We start from the raw sequence: 15,324 nt of genomic DNA, 5'->3' as shown, positions 1-15,324 counted from the left end.
GTGTATGTAGAAACCATTAGCAAGGTATAACTTTGCATGTATTATAGTCTTTCATGGATAAAATAAATCATATTCTATAGCATATTTATTCAAACGCATTTTGTTTGAAAGAGAAATTGTTGATAAAGAAAGAAGGGGTATTGACATGAAAGAAAGAAAGAGGGACACAGAGAGTCAGAGAGAAATATATGAATAGAAAGAGAGAGAGAGAGAGCAAGATAATAAGAAATTGATGGAGATAAATAATGAAAACAAAAAATGAAACTGTAGGAGGGGATAAAAAGATTTTGGAAGTATAAAGGAAGGAAAGATTAGGAAGGGAAGACACAATTGGAAGGAAGAAATGTAAGGGAGGGAGAAGAGACTGGTAAAATCTTGAGATGAAAAAATGGAACAAAGATGTAGCATTGCGATCATTAAGAGAAATAGATTGATTTATTGATTTCTATATCATATTACAAACATACATATTTTAAACATACATGTCCATCAGTGTGATATAATAGAGAACGACAGAGATAGAGAGAGAGAGAGAGTGTGACAGAGACAGCGAGAGAGACAGAAACAGAGAGAGGAAGAATCATGATGGAGTAGAATGACGGAGTAAATACATCTTGAGGGAAATAATCAAGTTGTTTGATAATGGTAACAACCCCCCCCCCCCCTTCAAGATGTAGATTTTTTAAAAACCATTTTCCTTCATTGTTTGCACTATCCAATGAAAATGTTAGCTTTTTAAAACGTTCAATTAAGTTATTTTACCAATTAAAAAAATATGCAAGTCCTCATAAAAAAAAGACGAAAATCGCGTTCTTTGTCATATCTGCGATGTTTGAGGAAATACACGCAGTCAAGAAAACTTATTAATCAAAAGTCCTACTATCGATCAACTTAAATCGGTAAGGGTAAGGGGCATATATGCGTTGACCCTATTACGAAAATCACTCTTGTATCGTAAAGTTTGTTTGTATAGATACAGAAGCTCTTTTAAAGACCGTCAATACTACTGGGCCAGAAGGGATTAGACCACACAGCGAGGTCACTGACATGTGTCTATCTCATTAACTCAGCTCTCAACTAACATACGAAAAAGGGGTTCATGCTGGGGGACCAACAGGCACCGATTGGGAAGTTTTCTATAACAAATTATAGAGGGAGCAAGTAGCTACACGTAGGACAGTGGGGCTTTAATAAACGATATAAAATCGAAGGCTAATGGTGGTGTTTCCGCAAATTCGGGATACCAAATATGGTCATGGTAAAGATGAATCCCCGGACCGGTGACGTAGCAGTCGACGCAACTATAGCTTTTACATATCCGTATCCGTATAGGCCTAGCCTGAAAAGAAGTCATGTTCTAATAATAGAAATCAGGGTTTCCTGTTATAAATACATGTATATGCAACACGCGAATGGCGCTGTGGTACATGATTTGAGCCAATGGAAGAAACGGTAAACGAAAAGCCAGCATAGTAGTAGACGTCGTCGGATAAATACTGAAATAGTAAGTTTTAATTTGTATCTTACTTATATGTGGTTATTATATCTTGTTATATAGGTTGCCTTTATTATGCAGATAATAATTTTTTTTTTTTAAAGAAGGATTTATATAAATCTACTGTGCTTCAAGCTCTATTCCATCGTGATCCATGTAAAACCCTATGGAAGTCACGGTCGTGCATAATTACATGTATAATTATGCTCTTCACGCAATAACAAACAACGCGGATCAGAATCAAACATTCACATTGGGAGAGTTATTCATGTATGTTAATATTTTAATCACTTAGCTAATTACTGCGCGCTGGTATTGGTGAATCCAATAACCTATCCCAAACCTAATCTCATTATTCTGATTATTGAATACAGCTTCGTGCTGTTGGGAAATAAATCTAGTCAAACTTGGTCAAGGTTTTTAATTTTATCAACGTTAGAGTGTATTAAAAGTTTCTTCAGAACAACTAGATCCACAAATGTGACATGGCAATGAATAATATATACAATTGTCATGATTGCCGGTTATTTGGAGCGTTGGAATAACTCGTGTCGTACGGATATTGTTGAAGGTTGTGCGTAATAGATTTTTTGTATTTTTCTATCATAATTAGAATCACAGAGTTGACTTGTACATTTACAGGAAGTAATCTTTGAAAGGATTGACATGATCTAATTTTATCTGTATAACAAGCCCGCCCCCCCCCCCCCCCACTCAGTGTTATTTAGGGTACGCGTATGCTCGTTCCCTCTTTTTGAAAGCACCCCCTATCTGAGTACTGCCAATATTTCCGAACCCCCCTTTCGCGGGCTTTTCGCGGGCTTTTCCTGCCTTGGAGACCCCCCTAAATAGGGAAAAATGCTCAATGTACCCCCCTAAATTCGGAATAATTTCTCAGGAGTCCAAAGAGATGAGAGAAAAAAAGAAAAACACCCCATTTTTTAAAGAAATCTCCGAGTGAAAAGTCAAATACAACCCTTTTTTTGCAATTCTCGGGCCGGACTTTGTCGCACGAAAAGTACCACTTTACCGGACATTTTGGTAACACGCATGCGGTCATTCCGACCCCGGAGTGGGGGGGGGGGGGGGGCGGGATAACAAGTTAATGCCGGCCCAAGCTTAAAAACAAACAAAAAGGAAAAAGAAAAGGAAAAAGTAGGAAGGGGGTAGGGGAATGTTAGGGACAGAATCAGGGGGGGGGGCACAATAGAAACAAAGAAGAAGGCTTTTTTCCAGTTGAAAACAAATAACAAATGGGAACATTTGAAATTTATCATTTTCCCTTTCTCGAGGGGTGGGGGATGTTCAGCTAACTCTAAATTTGATTTGACTCCACCCCCCACTCTCTCTCTCTCTTTTGAGAACCCAAACCAGCGTCATTTTACAAGCCATTTCAAGGCCATCTCGGTTGGGCGCTAGTTCACAAGTGTGCCCATACTTTGGAACCGTACATGATTAATGAATCTGCTTGCATGCCCCAGGTTGCATCAGCCATGTCAAACTTACAAAAGGCCCTATAAGTTAGACCTCTTTCCTAAATGAAGTCTATATGTCTACATCTAACTTAGATAACCGATTGAAAGTTGGCCTAACCTAGAGTTTAGTACCCCATACCAAAACTTTGTATTACCTTTAACAAGAACACTTTATTACGACTAAAGCAACTTATTTCTGTTCCCCCCCCCCCCCCACAGATCATTTCAGTTGAGCGTAAGGTAAAATCCATATCAAGCAAATCGTCAGGATGGTGAAGCAACTCATGGATATGTGTTTGGGCTGCATAGCCCAGAACCTTCACGTCATCAGCAACGTCGGCAAACACCTCCCCACATTGCACAAAGAGAAAATACTCAAGTGGGTCGTGAATCATAATATGCTGACGACAGAATACGTTCCACATGTCACGTATCATCTCTTCTCTCCCGCACTGAGGTCCATCTCGTTCAACCATTGTGATCAGATCACAGATAAGCTGCTCATTCTGCTTGATGACTGCAAGTGCGTTCTGGAGAGTATCACGATTGACGGGTGTAAAGTGACAGGTAGGTGGTGCAGGATATTTGTTACGTCACACCCAGTCAACAACGCCACACCGACACTGAACTGACTCTAAATCAAATCATAATAATTGACAAAATCTTGGCCACTTTGGGTGATGTAATTTTTCTATTATCGGTCTGGTGTTGGTTTCGATGTTAAGTTTTTTAATGTGATTGATGTTTTTTGAGCTTTGAGAATATATGTCATCATGGCTTAACTGTATACAGCGTAATGGTTATGGATCAATGTTTTTTTTTTTTTTTTTTTTTGTTTGGGGTGGGGTGGGGCCCGGAAGGGGGCTCAAAAATGTGTTCAATATAAGGCAACAACATAAAAAAAAAACACAACTTGAGCTTCGTGTGTAGTCAATTTTACTGGAGGAAAAAGTCCTTGCCACCCCTACCAACTGATCTGGCACCATGTATTTCCTAATGTTTTGTTTCCCTTTCATTGTAATGAGATTCTTAAACTTCTTAAGAGATATGGATGAAGATTTATTTTGGGGATGCGGTCAAAGTGCCTATCATGGACTGCAAACACATGATCGTCCTGGTGTATATACAACACAACTAAATGGATGTCTTATTGATTTGTTATGTTATACAGGAGATAATACTAAGACTCCATACGTTTGTTTCTATTTGCAGATGTTGGTGTATCAGCCTTACTGAGCCATCAGGATGAACTGCAGACCCTGGTCTTGAAGAAAATATCTGAGCTGACAGGGACAGGGTTAGAAGTCCTCAGGTCAAGGAAGTTAAAAGATGTTCACTTCTCGGGCATTCAAATTACCAACGAAAGTAAGTCGAATTATTGATGGACTTAAATTTAGCTAGAACTTGACTGTGGTTGGGAAGGTAGCAAGTTTATGCCTGACATGAAATTGATACATATTTCCCAGTTCAAGCAGTAAATGGGTACCTGTTCTGATTTTCTTCCTTGGAATGCACTGTGCAGTAATAATAGTTTGTGGAGCTTCAGTGGGATTAATAATGTAGAAAGCCCTTGGAAAATGTATATAGAGATTTTTAATATCATGATATACGTTATTGGCTACACGTGAATGGAATAGCATCTCTAAGGTATATTTATATGGAAGACTTCAAGGCTTTAATTGAAGGTTGTTGACAAGAGAAATATTATATTCTGATGAGGACAACATTATTCCGTTTCAAACTGTTTAAATGAGGATATTTCTTATATCTAGTCATTCCTGTTCTATTTCTGTTTCGTCTACTTTATCTCCCAGGTCTAGTAGCACTTGTGACAAGGAATCCAACAATATCAAGACTGAATATAGGTTATTGTGATAAGCTGACACATGAAGTCATCCCTGCAATAGCAGTAACACTCGCAAATGAACTTGTAAGTATATTGATCTGTCTCGAAGAAGATGATCTATTCCAGGACAATTACCCTAATGACCCAGTAGTCCAAGGACCCGTTTCACAAAGCCTTTTTTCAATGACAAATGACAAACATCAGTGACAAATCTGCTGATAACCAATCAGAAGCAAGGATTTCAGTAGCTTATGACGACCACTGTAATTTTTTTTTACTGGTGACAAGTTTTGTGAAACACCCCCAGGACAACTGCCCTGAATCCTGGAATAAATGAAATAACTTTCTTATCGAACTTGATCCTGATACAGTACATATTGGAAAATGGAGATACAATTCTTCGGACACCACTCGATAGCAATAATTCTTAGTTACAGGTAACATCCTTGGCAAGATTAATCCACTTTTGCCACTCACCACCCTGGTGTAAATGGGTTGCGATATGCCAAAGCACTAAAGGTTTGGCCACCAGCTATGACCCGGGTAATAATTGATTTGATTTGATTTGATTTGATTTATTTTCAACTCAAATATCCACAAATTAAATAACATATACCATACAATAATACAATATATAAAAGAAAAAATGAATTATACAAGTAACGGAATACTGACAAGTATGTTCGTAATCAAATACGTTTACAGAGTACATTTAAGTTTGAGAATAAGACAAAATATTTTATGTTGCTTGATTTAACTGAGAGGGGAAAAAGGGGAATCTCAGAAAAGCTTGGCTTGTTGAGCGAGATTCCCAGTATAAATTAAATAATGGACCATAATGTTGGAGCGCCTGGTGTATCATGACGTGACGGACATGCGCGCTATATAAGAAGCCATCATTATTACCTTCATTCATTATCTTATCTAAATGCATTCAATTATTTGTTATGAATTATATCTTATATATGTAGGAGATAAATATCGAATATTATAATAATGCCTATTTGCATCAATGAACAGTAGATATTGATTAATACCCATTATTTATTTATGTTTACCAGACACATTTAACCCTCATCAACATTCACAATATAGAGAATAACGATCTGGTTGTAGTATCACAGCATTGCAAAAACTTAGAAAGGTAAGCATAATTTTGTTCGTTGTTAAGATATTAGTGAGTATTCAGTGAAATGATCAGTTTCTTAATATAATGAGCTGTGATTATGTTGTGTAGTAAATAAATGTGACAATCAAAAGGATGATCCATCTTAAAGACCGTCAATACTACTGGGCCAGAAGGGATTAGACCACACAGCGAGGTAAGTGATAGGTGGCTATCTCATTAACTCAGCTCTCAACTAACATAAGAAAAAGAGGATCATGGAGGACCAACAGGCCCCGATTGGGGAAGTTTTCTATATAGAGGGAGCAAGTAGCTACAAGTAGGACAGTGGGGCTTTAAATCTTAGGGTCACGTAGTACCTGTTATGTTTGCACCAGGTCCACTCTATCCATGCACAGTATATTTCTATTTTGTACTTGTAATGGATACCTATTTAATAACCTTGTGATGTACATACGGGTTAAATAGAAAATGATGACAATCGATATTACTATTACTATATTCTTTTGTATTCCCAACCAACAGGCTTGTACTACATGTATTTAGCTGTAGTAGAATAACCAGTGCAAGGCTGAGGGCGGTAAGTAAAAAAGGCATATTTATATTATGCAAATGACCTTTAAAAATATAGTTGCTTCTTTTTTAAAATGAAAATATTTTAAGTGCACATTAACAAAACTATTAGATAAAAAGAAGGTACTTTTTTTTTCAACATTAGCATCAATTATTATTCTGCGATCTGTGAGTTATCTGTAATATATTAGCCAGAAGGGTGTTCGTTGCAATGACGAATATCGTCATTGCTTTGTTTTCATTCACATTCTGCCCAATTAATATTCTTCTTTTTCTCTTCTGGATTTGCTATTCGTTTTGAACGTTGTGCTTGTTATTCCTAGTTAGGTCATTTTCTCATGTCCATTTCCTTTCAAATTTCGAAGGCGTAATCTCTGATATGCAATCTAGGTCACCTATGTCTTTAAAATCACTCATGCATAACCGTCCAGGCGCCATTTTGTCCGTTTCTGGTCCGTTTTAAGGCGTTTCTTTCTTCCTCCCTATCTCCACTATCCTAGATCCTACAAACTTCTAACAAACTCCTCTAGATAGTCAAAGAGATGTTCTTTCATCTGCGATGCATAACCCGACCTTCAAAATGCCACCTTCGCATTGCAAATTCAAATTCATAAGGTCACCTTTTTTAGGTCAGCCATTGGTATAATTTCACAAAATCACAAAAAAGGGGGGGGGGGGGTTGCTCCAAAATACACACATACAAAAAACTGAAGGGGGTTCAACCCCCCCCCCCCCCCCCCCTGCGTACGCGCCTGAGTAAATCACCATGCTATTTTTCATTGTTTACAGCTGAGTAAAGAATGCACCAAGCTCAAGCTCCTAGATGTCTCTTTCTGCTACAGCCTCGAGAAGAGTTCCAGCAAGGAATTCCTGACAGAGCTACCTGTAAGTCTCAAGAAAATTGTCCTAGCAGGGCTCCAGCTGGAGGGTGGAGATATCCACACAGCCGTCTCAAGGTTACCAAAGCTGGAGACTCTCAGACTATGCGGGATAAACTCCATCACTGAAGAAGATGTCATAAAGGTTTGTAGTTCTCTTTCTCAAGTGCTCTGCACAGGGCAAGAGCACACACCAGTGCCGTCTTTAGTTCTATCTCCATCCCTTTATTTGTGTCACTTATCAAGTCTGACACCATCCCAATCCTTGGTCTACCTCTTTCATGATTATTATCAGTCATCCCTTCTAAGATGTCCTTGAGCATGGTACCCTGTCCTGTCTAGTTTTTTCTTCTGTCTCCAGATTGTTGCTTGATAAATTCATTCAAATAGGTTGTGTATCCTCTCCTACATCAATGAGGTACTAAATCGATTGTATAATGGACTGGCATATTCATGTTGTGATGTATATCAGTGTTTGATGTCCATGTAGATGATGGTATGTGAATTGATTACTGTCACCCTTTCACCAAATGGATAATGTTACCCAATCTTGTAATACTGGTACTTCATATTGTCTAGGTACATACGTGTGTGTCTTCTTCACTATACTTAACAGCTTTACGAGATGGTTGGACATCAGCTTATATGCTTGGATATGACAGGCCACCGTCAGATCATGACTGATGATATCCTGAGGCTTATCGTCAAGAACTGTACATCCTTAGAGGAGATCCAGTTGGGATCATGTATGAAGTTGACCGGTGAGTCGCTGAGGGCGCTGTTTAGAGATCGGGAGAGGTCTAGCAACCTGACACTACTCAGGATGAGTGGATGTAAAAATGTGAGTAATGTTTTTTTTTACCGTATTGTTTCTTTTTAAAAATTATTTTCAATCAAAGAGGTCGAGAGTTCCTGCTTACATTGCTCAAAAGGAGAACAAAGATTCTACTTGTATGATGGAAAACTGGATGGGCCCTGTCTTAAAGCTATATGGAGAGGCATTCACTAGTTAGTTGGTTAGAACAAAACACTGAGAAGTTGTATATCCCGACCCAACTGTATTTATATAGGGTACCTGGTACAAAGCCATTTCATGTACAGTTTTAACGATGATATAGCAGCTCCAGAAAATCAAATTGGCAGCATCAGGAACACTAACGAGTGACAGTATAAAGGCACATTATTAGAAACCATTATCTTTGTAATTAATTGTTCAGAACAAAAGTATCATTATAATAATTTTAAAACCATATAATCGTTGGGCTTTGACCATTTATTTTCAGCAAATACAATGACGTGCCTTCCAATAACCATGTAGTCTCGATGTCAAACAGACCTCCAAGAAAGCCTATTTATATAGCCGTATATACTTCTGATATTCCCAAGATATTCAGGCTGGAGTCTTTGGAAAATACGTGACATCCCAAAATTTACTACTATCTAACAGGTTGACTCCTTATTCCCCATGAATGGAACCCGGGACTGCTATATTGTTAACATTGTACTGGACATGTTAGTTACACATGTCAACTGTGGCAGTCCAAGTTGGTTCAAATGATTAACCAAGGCTAGTGAAGAGTTAAGTGTTTATGTATATATTGTTTTAATTGTTTTTTTCTTCTTTCAGTTGTACCATGACATCTTGCTAGATATGAGTAAAGCATGCGTGAACCTGATCGAGCTTTACATGGCGGGAATCAAGTGCGTTGATGACACCTTGCTCTTCTCCATAGCAAACCACATGCCTCATCTGAAGAACATCTCACTCGGGAGCTTCGATGGTTCATCTGCTAGTCAGGTGAAAACGTGGTTCATATTTCCAGTCTCGTTTGTATCGTAGGCATGTCATAAACTGGAGGAGTAGGATATGGTGGAAAAAAAAAGTTGGCTCAAGATCATAACACTTTAAGGGAGCGGCTTGCTAAATATGATGAGCGGGCTACTAAATCTGCCTTTGGAAAAAACGCTACTGATTATTGATCACCTTAATCAAAAAGTACCTACTACAAAAAATAATGGGTAGCCCTCTCCTTAATCTCAAATAGATGTATTGTGAGGGTGGTAATGAAGATAGTTAATCGTTGAAATCTTTATATAATTTAGGTCTTGCATTGTCCTTTTAATAGTATTTGTCGTCGGGAAATGAGGACTAGTCATTTACATTTAAATTGTTTTGTGTTTTGTTATTTTGCTGTTTTTTTAAAAAATCTTTTAAAATCTATTTTAGATCAAGGGTAATGATCGGGAGCGCCAGTAGTGACAATTCCGACATATATGAGCGTTATACAAGAACCCAGTAATATTATTATTATTATTATTATTATTATTATTTCACGGACTGTTGTATTTTACTCAAGTTTATGAACTTTATGGAAAGACAAAGAGTAAATCTATCATCTCTAGTGTTCCACTATTAGAATATACCATAATGTATTTTTGTGTGTATTTCTACAGGTCACGGATAACGGCGTCGTTGAACTGACAAGATGCTGCCCTCTAGAGGATATCTGCCTCGCTGGAATCCACAGCATCACAGATAAGAGTATATTTGCTCTCGCCAATAACTGCCCTGATCTCAAGAATCTGTCTATATCAGGTTGCAGTAAGGTTACAACGCAAGCAACAAATTACCTACAGGTAAGTGCCATTATTTATTGAAGAAGTGATACAGGTGTTTAAAAAAAAAGTTACTATACATGAAAGATTACCGAGTCAGAGTCCTTTTCAGGACTCCTCAATCCTCTCTCTCTCTCTCTCTCTCTCTCTCTCACACATGGTGCACCCGCAAACCTACTGTATATACATGTATGTTTTATAAAACCCAAATTCCATTTATGTATTATTATCACAGGCCAATTTCTTGTATGATTTAGAGTGTATTTGTGATTTAACACCTTCCCTTTTCTTGAGTCATCCCTTTAGAATTTATTCAGGCGAGTCAAATGCAAGGACGAGGTATGTCAATACAAACAATGAGAACCTCACATGCCCAGGGCCGTAGCCAGAGTTAGATGTTTGGGGGGGGGGCACATACATGTAATCGATCGACGTCCTGGAGAGGGGTCTAAAAAGTTCAACCGATCTTGGAATTTGTTTTGGGGGTGCACCCTCTCCCCCGTACACCCCCCCCCCCCCCCCCCGTGGCTACGTGCCTGCACATGCCTACATACATGGATGTGTGGTTATGGTACATGTTTTATACATAATTTTCTCTAAAAAAAACAGTTAAAATCGCATGCTCAAGCAGTTATACACAACATAATGTTTTCAGCCAATAGGATAACCAAATATACCCTATTATAATTAGTATTCATCTTCATCTATCATTTTCTGCCCTTTTTTTTTTCCTCTCTTTCTCTCTCTCTCTCTCTCTCTCTCTTTCTTTTTTTCTTCTCTCTCTCTCTCTCTTTCTCTCTCTCTCTATCTCTCTCTCCCTGTATAGGATGTTTGTAATGACAAGGTATACGTCTCCCATCGCCTCCCCAATGCTGATCCAAACCTTGTCATGGCCAAGAATGTCGACACCGGTGAATTCTGTCAGATCGATCAGACAAAATGGTCTACGTGGTAACCATACCAACATTAGTTTGTATCTAAATGTCTGTCTCATGTCATTATCCAAGATATATCTTTGTCATCATCTTAAAATGTTTGGCAAGTTCATCATTCTGAAGAACATACTGAAATAGTGTATAACTCGTCACACAGTGACTCCTTAAACAATAGTATAATATTTTAACCTGTGAAGTGATAAAACCTCATCGTCCTGAGTGATAGATTCCTAAACCACTGAGAATCAATGAGTACAGTGTTTTGTGAAAATATGATTGATTATTTATGCAAATATTTCTAGACTCAATCTCACTATAACCATTTCAAGATCATTCAGGTATATAGTTATATTATGCATTGCCGAGCCAGGACATTAGTTCTAACATGTGTACGATTTGTGTAAACCTAAGAGAGCTTTGCGTGTTTGATGTTTAGAAACCTCTGTGAGCTTGAAGTTGAAACATTTGTAATTCCATTTTCCTATTTTCTATAAATTTCATATCATTATGATATAGACCTTATAACACAAGTGAAACCCCCCGTTAGTGTATAATTCTTATTAGTCATCGATAATGATTTGATTTAGATGATTATGGTGATGATGGTAATGCATGAAATATATAACTCTGATTGAACTTTATGTTCTAATGATCCAAATTATAGTTATGAATGTTTTTTAAGACAGTATGTTTGTATTTGTAATAAATGTTTTCATTTGAAACAATGTGTAAAGAGTAGAAAGTATAATAACCGGCGGTTTACTAAAGAGTTACGCAAAATGTGAAAAAAAAAAGTGTGAATTATATAAGAAGTACTTGAAAGATCCAATTGAATATAAAAAAGATAAATACAACAAGTATAGAAATATGGTGAATGGTAAAATTATAAAAGCTTAAATAGAATATTTTAAGGCCAAATTTAAAAATGCATCAGGAAACATACGAAAAACATGGAAATTGATCAATGAAAGTCTCGGTAAGAGTAGTAAGCATAATATGCCCGACTCGGTTATGTGCAATGATCAAGCTATATGTGATAAGAAAAAAATATGATCTGTTTTTAATATTTTTAAAAATTAATATAGGACCTAGCTTAACTGATAATTAGACAACATAGATAATGATTTTAGTAATAATGACATTTATAGTAATATTGATTTTAATCCATGTACAGTTTGTTTTAATCCTATTACCCCCACAGAAATAATCAATATTGTAAGTAAATTAAAAAATAATAAGAGTTGTGGTCATGATGATGTAAGTGTTAAGTTATTTTGAAAAAAGTTGTTCATATTATATCAATTCCTTTAAGTGCAATATTTAATATTTCTGTATCTGCAGGTATAGTACCAGAGCAACTAAAACTTGCAAAGGTTATTCCTGTTTTTAAAAAAGGTACTAAAAAATGTTTCTAATTATCGACCTATATCTATCCTCCCTGTTTTCTCAAAGATTTTAGAAAGAGCTGTTTATAATCGACTTTTTATGTTTTTAAATAAGTGTAATATTATCACTGAATGTCAATATGGTTTTAGACCTGGGCACTCTACAGCTAATGCAATTATGCATTTTATTTATAATTTTTTGAAAACTTTTGAAAATAATCATATCTTAATGGGCCTTTTTTTTAGATTTAAGTAAAGCAGTTGATACATTAGACCACACTATTTTATTGAAAAATTATATTATTATGGTATTCGTGGAGTAACTTTAAAATGGTTTGAAAGTTATTTAGAAAATAGAACCCAATTTGTACAAATAAATAAAGATAAGTCTAATACCGAAAAACTTAGATGTGGCGTGCCTCAAGGATCCATCCTTGGACCTCTTTTATTTATTATCTATGTTAATGATATGTGCAATATTTCTGATTAACTGAAGTTTATTTTATTTGCTGATGTCCAGGTTTTACAAAATGTTTTTAAGCAAGAAATGTTGGAACTTTCTAATTGGTTTTTATATAATAAATTGGTTTTAAATTATGATAAAACTAAGTTTATATATTTTTTTTTACAAATAAAAATATTGATTTTAACAACATTCATTTAGTAAATGATCACAATTTTGAACGTGTAAATAATCTTAAGTTTTTAGGTATTGTAATTAATCATAAATTGAAGTGGCATGAGCATATAAATGTGGTGTGTAATGAAAAAGCAAAAAATATTGGTATTTTATATAAAGTTCATTTTTATCCCTTAAATATTCTGAAAATGTTGTATCATACTTTAATAACACCATATTTCAATTATTGTATAGTTGCATGGGCAAATTTAATAAATATGATATGTCAAGGTTACTTAAGCTTAAAAAGAAAGCAATACGCATTATAACTCATTCCCAATATTATGCTCACTGAAATCCTTTATTTTGTAAACTTTGAATTTTTAATGTAATCGATATGCATAATTTTTATATTGCAGTTTTCATGTTTTCATGTTTTAATGGCAATTTGCCTACTTTTTTATCAACATGTTTTAACTTGAATTGTGATGTGCATAATTTTAATACTATAAATGCCCTAAATTATCACCTCGCCTTAGAACGACATGTATGAAAAATTCACTATTTTTTAAAGGACCACTAATATTGAATAGTATACCTCAGGAAATAAAAAAATGCAAAACTCTCAATCTTTTTAAAATTAAATATAAACAATTTCTGTTTAATAAGTATAATAATCAGTATTAATAGCATGGGCAAGTTTGACACTTTTTTTACTCTGATCTTACATGATAGTATGTTTTAGTATGTTTTTTGTTTTTTTGTTCTGTTCTTTTGTTCTTGTTTCTTTTTTTTCTTCCTGTATGTGTGTTTTTAGGGGCAGGCTTTCATATAAGGAATCCCTCCTTTCTGCCTATCTCAAATGCTCTTATAAATTGCCATTGTAATTTGTTATCACTTTCTTGTTTTTTATTATTCCATTCTGTATTTGTATGTTTTAAATGTTTTCATGAAGAGTGTTGAATAAACTTTGAATTAAATTGAATTAAATAACGATAACAATGAAGATGTACTTTACAGAATAGAGCCATTGAATGTTTATACATTTTGCACAAAGTTAAACATGTACTTATTTTATGTATTCAAATGTGTATTCAATATACAAGTTTTGTTAATACACGTTGTAAGAATTATTTTATAAACTTTTCTTTTATTATTTCAGCTTTAACTTTAACAGTATTATGATTTTTTTTCATGTGTAGAAACTTTAAGTAAAGTATAACTTTGCATGTATTACAGTCTTTCATGGATGAAATAAATTATATTATGTAGCATATTGACATAACCGCATTTTTTTGTTAAACATGTATTTGAAAGAGGATTTGTTGATAGAGAAAGAAGTGGGTATTGATATGAAAGAAAGAAAGAGGGAAAGGGATAGTCAAAGAGAAATAAATAAATAGAAAGAGAGATATACATATATAGAGAGAGAGAGACAGGGAGAGAGAGAGAGAGAGAGAGAGAGAGAGAGAGAGAGAGAGAGCAAGATAGAAGAAATTGATGGGAATAGATCATGACAACAATATATGAAATAGTAGGGAGGGGATGGAAAGAGTTTGGAAGTATAAAGGAAAAAACGAGTGGGGAGGAAAGGCAGCATTGGAAGGAAGAAAGGTAAGAGAAGGAGAAGAGACTGGAAAGATTTTGAGATGGAAGGATGGAAAAAAGATGTAGTATTGAGATTGAGAAAGAGAAATAGAGAACGACAGAAATAAAGACAGTTAAGAGAGACAGATACATACAGAGACAGAAACAGAAACAGAGAAAGAGGGAGATAGAGAAGGGGGAGAGAAGGGAAGGGAGGGGAAGGAGGAGGAGCAGGAGAAAGTGGAATGGCGGAGTAAATACATGTAGAGAGAAAAGATCAAGCATATCGATAATGGTCATTGCCCCCCCCCCCTCCTCCTTCAAGATCTACATTCTTTTTTACACCCCCCCCCCCATTGTCTGCTCAATCCAAGGGAAATGTTCGCTAATTACAACATTTAATGATGTTATTTTACCAATGAAAGGTGCGCCGGCCCTAATCAATAATGACGAAAATCGCCTTCTTTGTCATATCTGCGATGTTTGAGTAAATACATACATAGAAGAAAATTTACTAATCGATACGGTTACCCTTCATTGACGGAGAGTGTCGGCAAGAAATAGCGAAGCGAAGCGTTACGGAATAAGGACCAATTGAGACACCGGTTGTAGCCTGAGCTACTTAAAATCGATCACATTTGACAATTGACGTGATGTTCTAAACTTAATCCTAAGAATAAGATCAATGCCCGAGAGAATTTGGATCTAGTCTTGGAAATAAAATGAAAATTACTTTTGTTAGAGAATTCAATCAAATAAAGATGGTGTCATTGTAAATGTGTAATGAAA

The 15,324-nt window shown here is 35.8% G+C and overlaps 1 protein-coding gene across 1 annotated transcript; it reads left to right on the top strand.

Moving 5' to 3' along the window:
• The first annotated feature begins 1,335 nt into the window (after positions 1 to 1,335).
• On the top strand, positions 1,336 to 12,848 carry LOC100887896 (F-box/LRR-repeat protein 2). Its single transcript, XM_030986088.1, has 11 exons — positions 1,336 to 1,504; positions 3,190 to 3,537; positions 4,183 to 4,335; positions 4,785 to 4,978; positions 5,878 to 5,960; positions 6,468 to 6,522; positions 7,305 to 7,538; positions 8,010 to 8,234; positions 9,021 to 9,191; positions 9,848 to 10,030; positions 10,836 to 12,848. The coding sequence occupies exons 2-11, from the start codon at positions 3,240 to 3,242 to the stop codon at positions 10,962 to 10,964; spliced, it is 1,725 nt and encodes a 574-aa protein (XP_030841948.1). The 5' UTR covers positions 1,336 to 1,504; positions 3,190 to 3,239; the 3' UTR covers positions 10,965 to 12,848.
• Positions 12,849 to 15,324: the final 2,476 nt, after the last annotated feature.

The sequence above is a fragment of the Strongylocentrotus purpuratus genome, unplaced genomic scaffold (assembly GCF_000002235.5).
Source record: "Strongylocentrotus purpuratus isolate Spur 01 unplaced genomic scaffold, Spur_5.0 spur5_scaffold_15, whole genome shotgun sequence".
NCBI classification, from domain to species: domain Eukaryota; kingdom Metazoa; phylum Echinodermata; class Echinoidea; order Camarodonta; family Strongylocentrotidae; genus Strongylocentrotus; species Strongylocentrotus purpuratus.
This window is presented reverse-complemented; position numbering and strand designations above follow the sequence as displayed.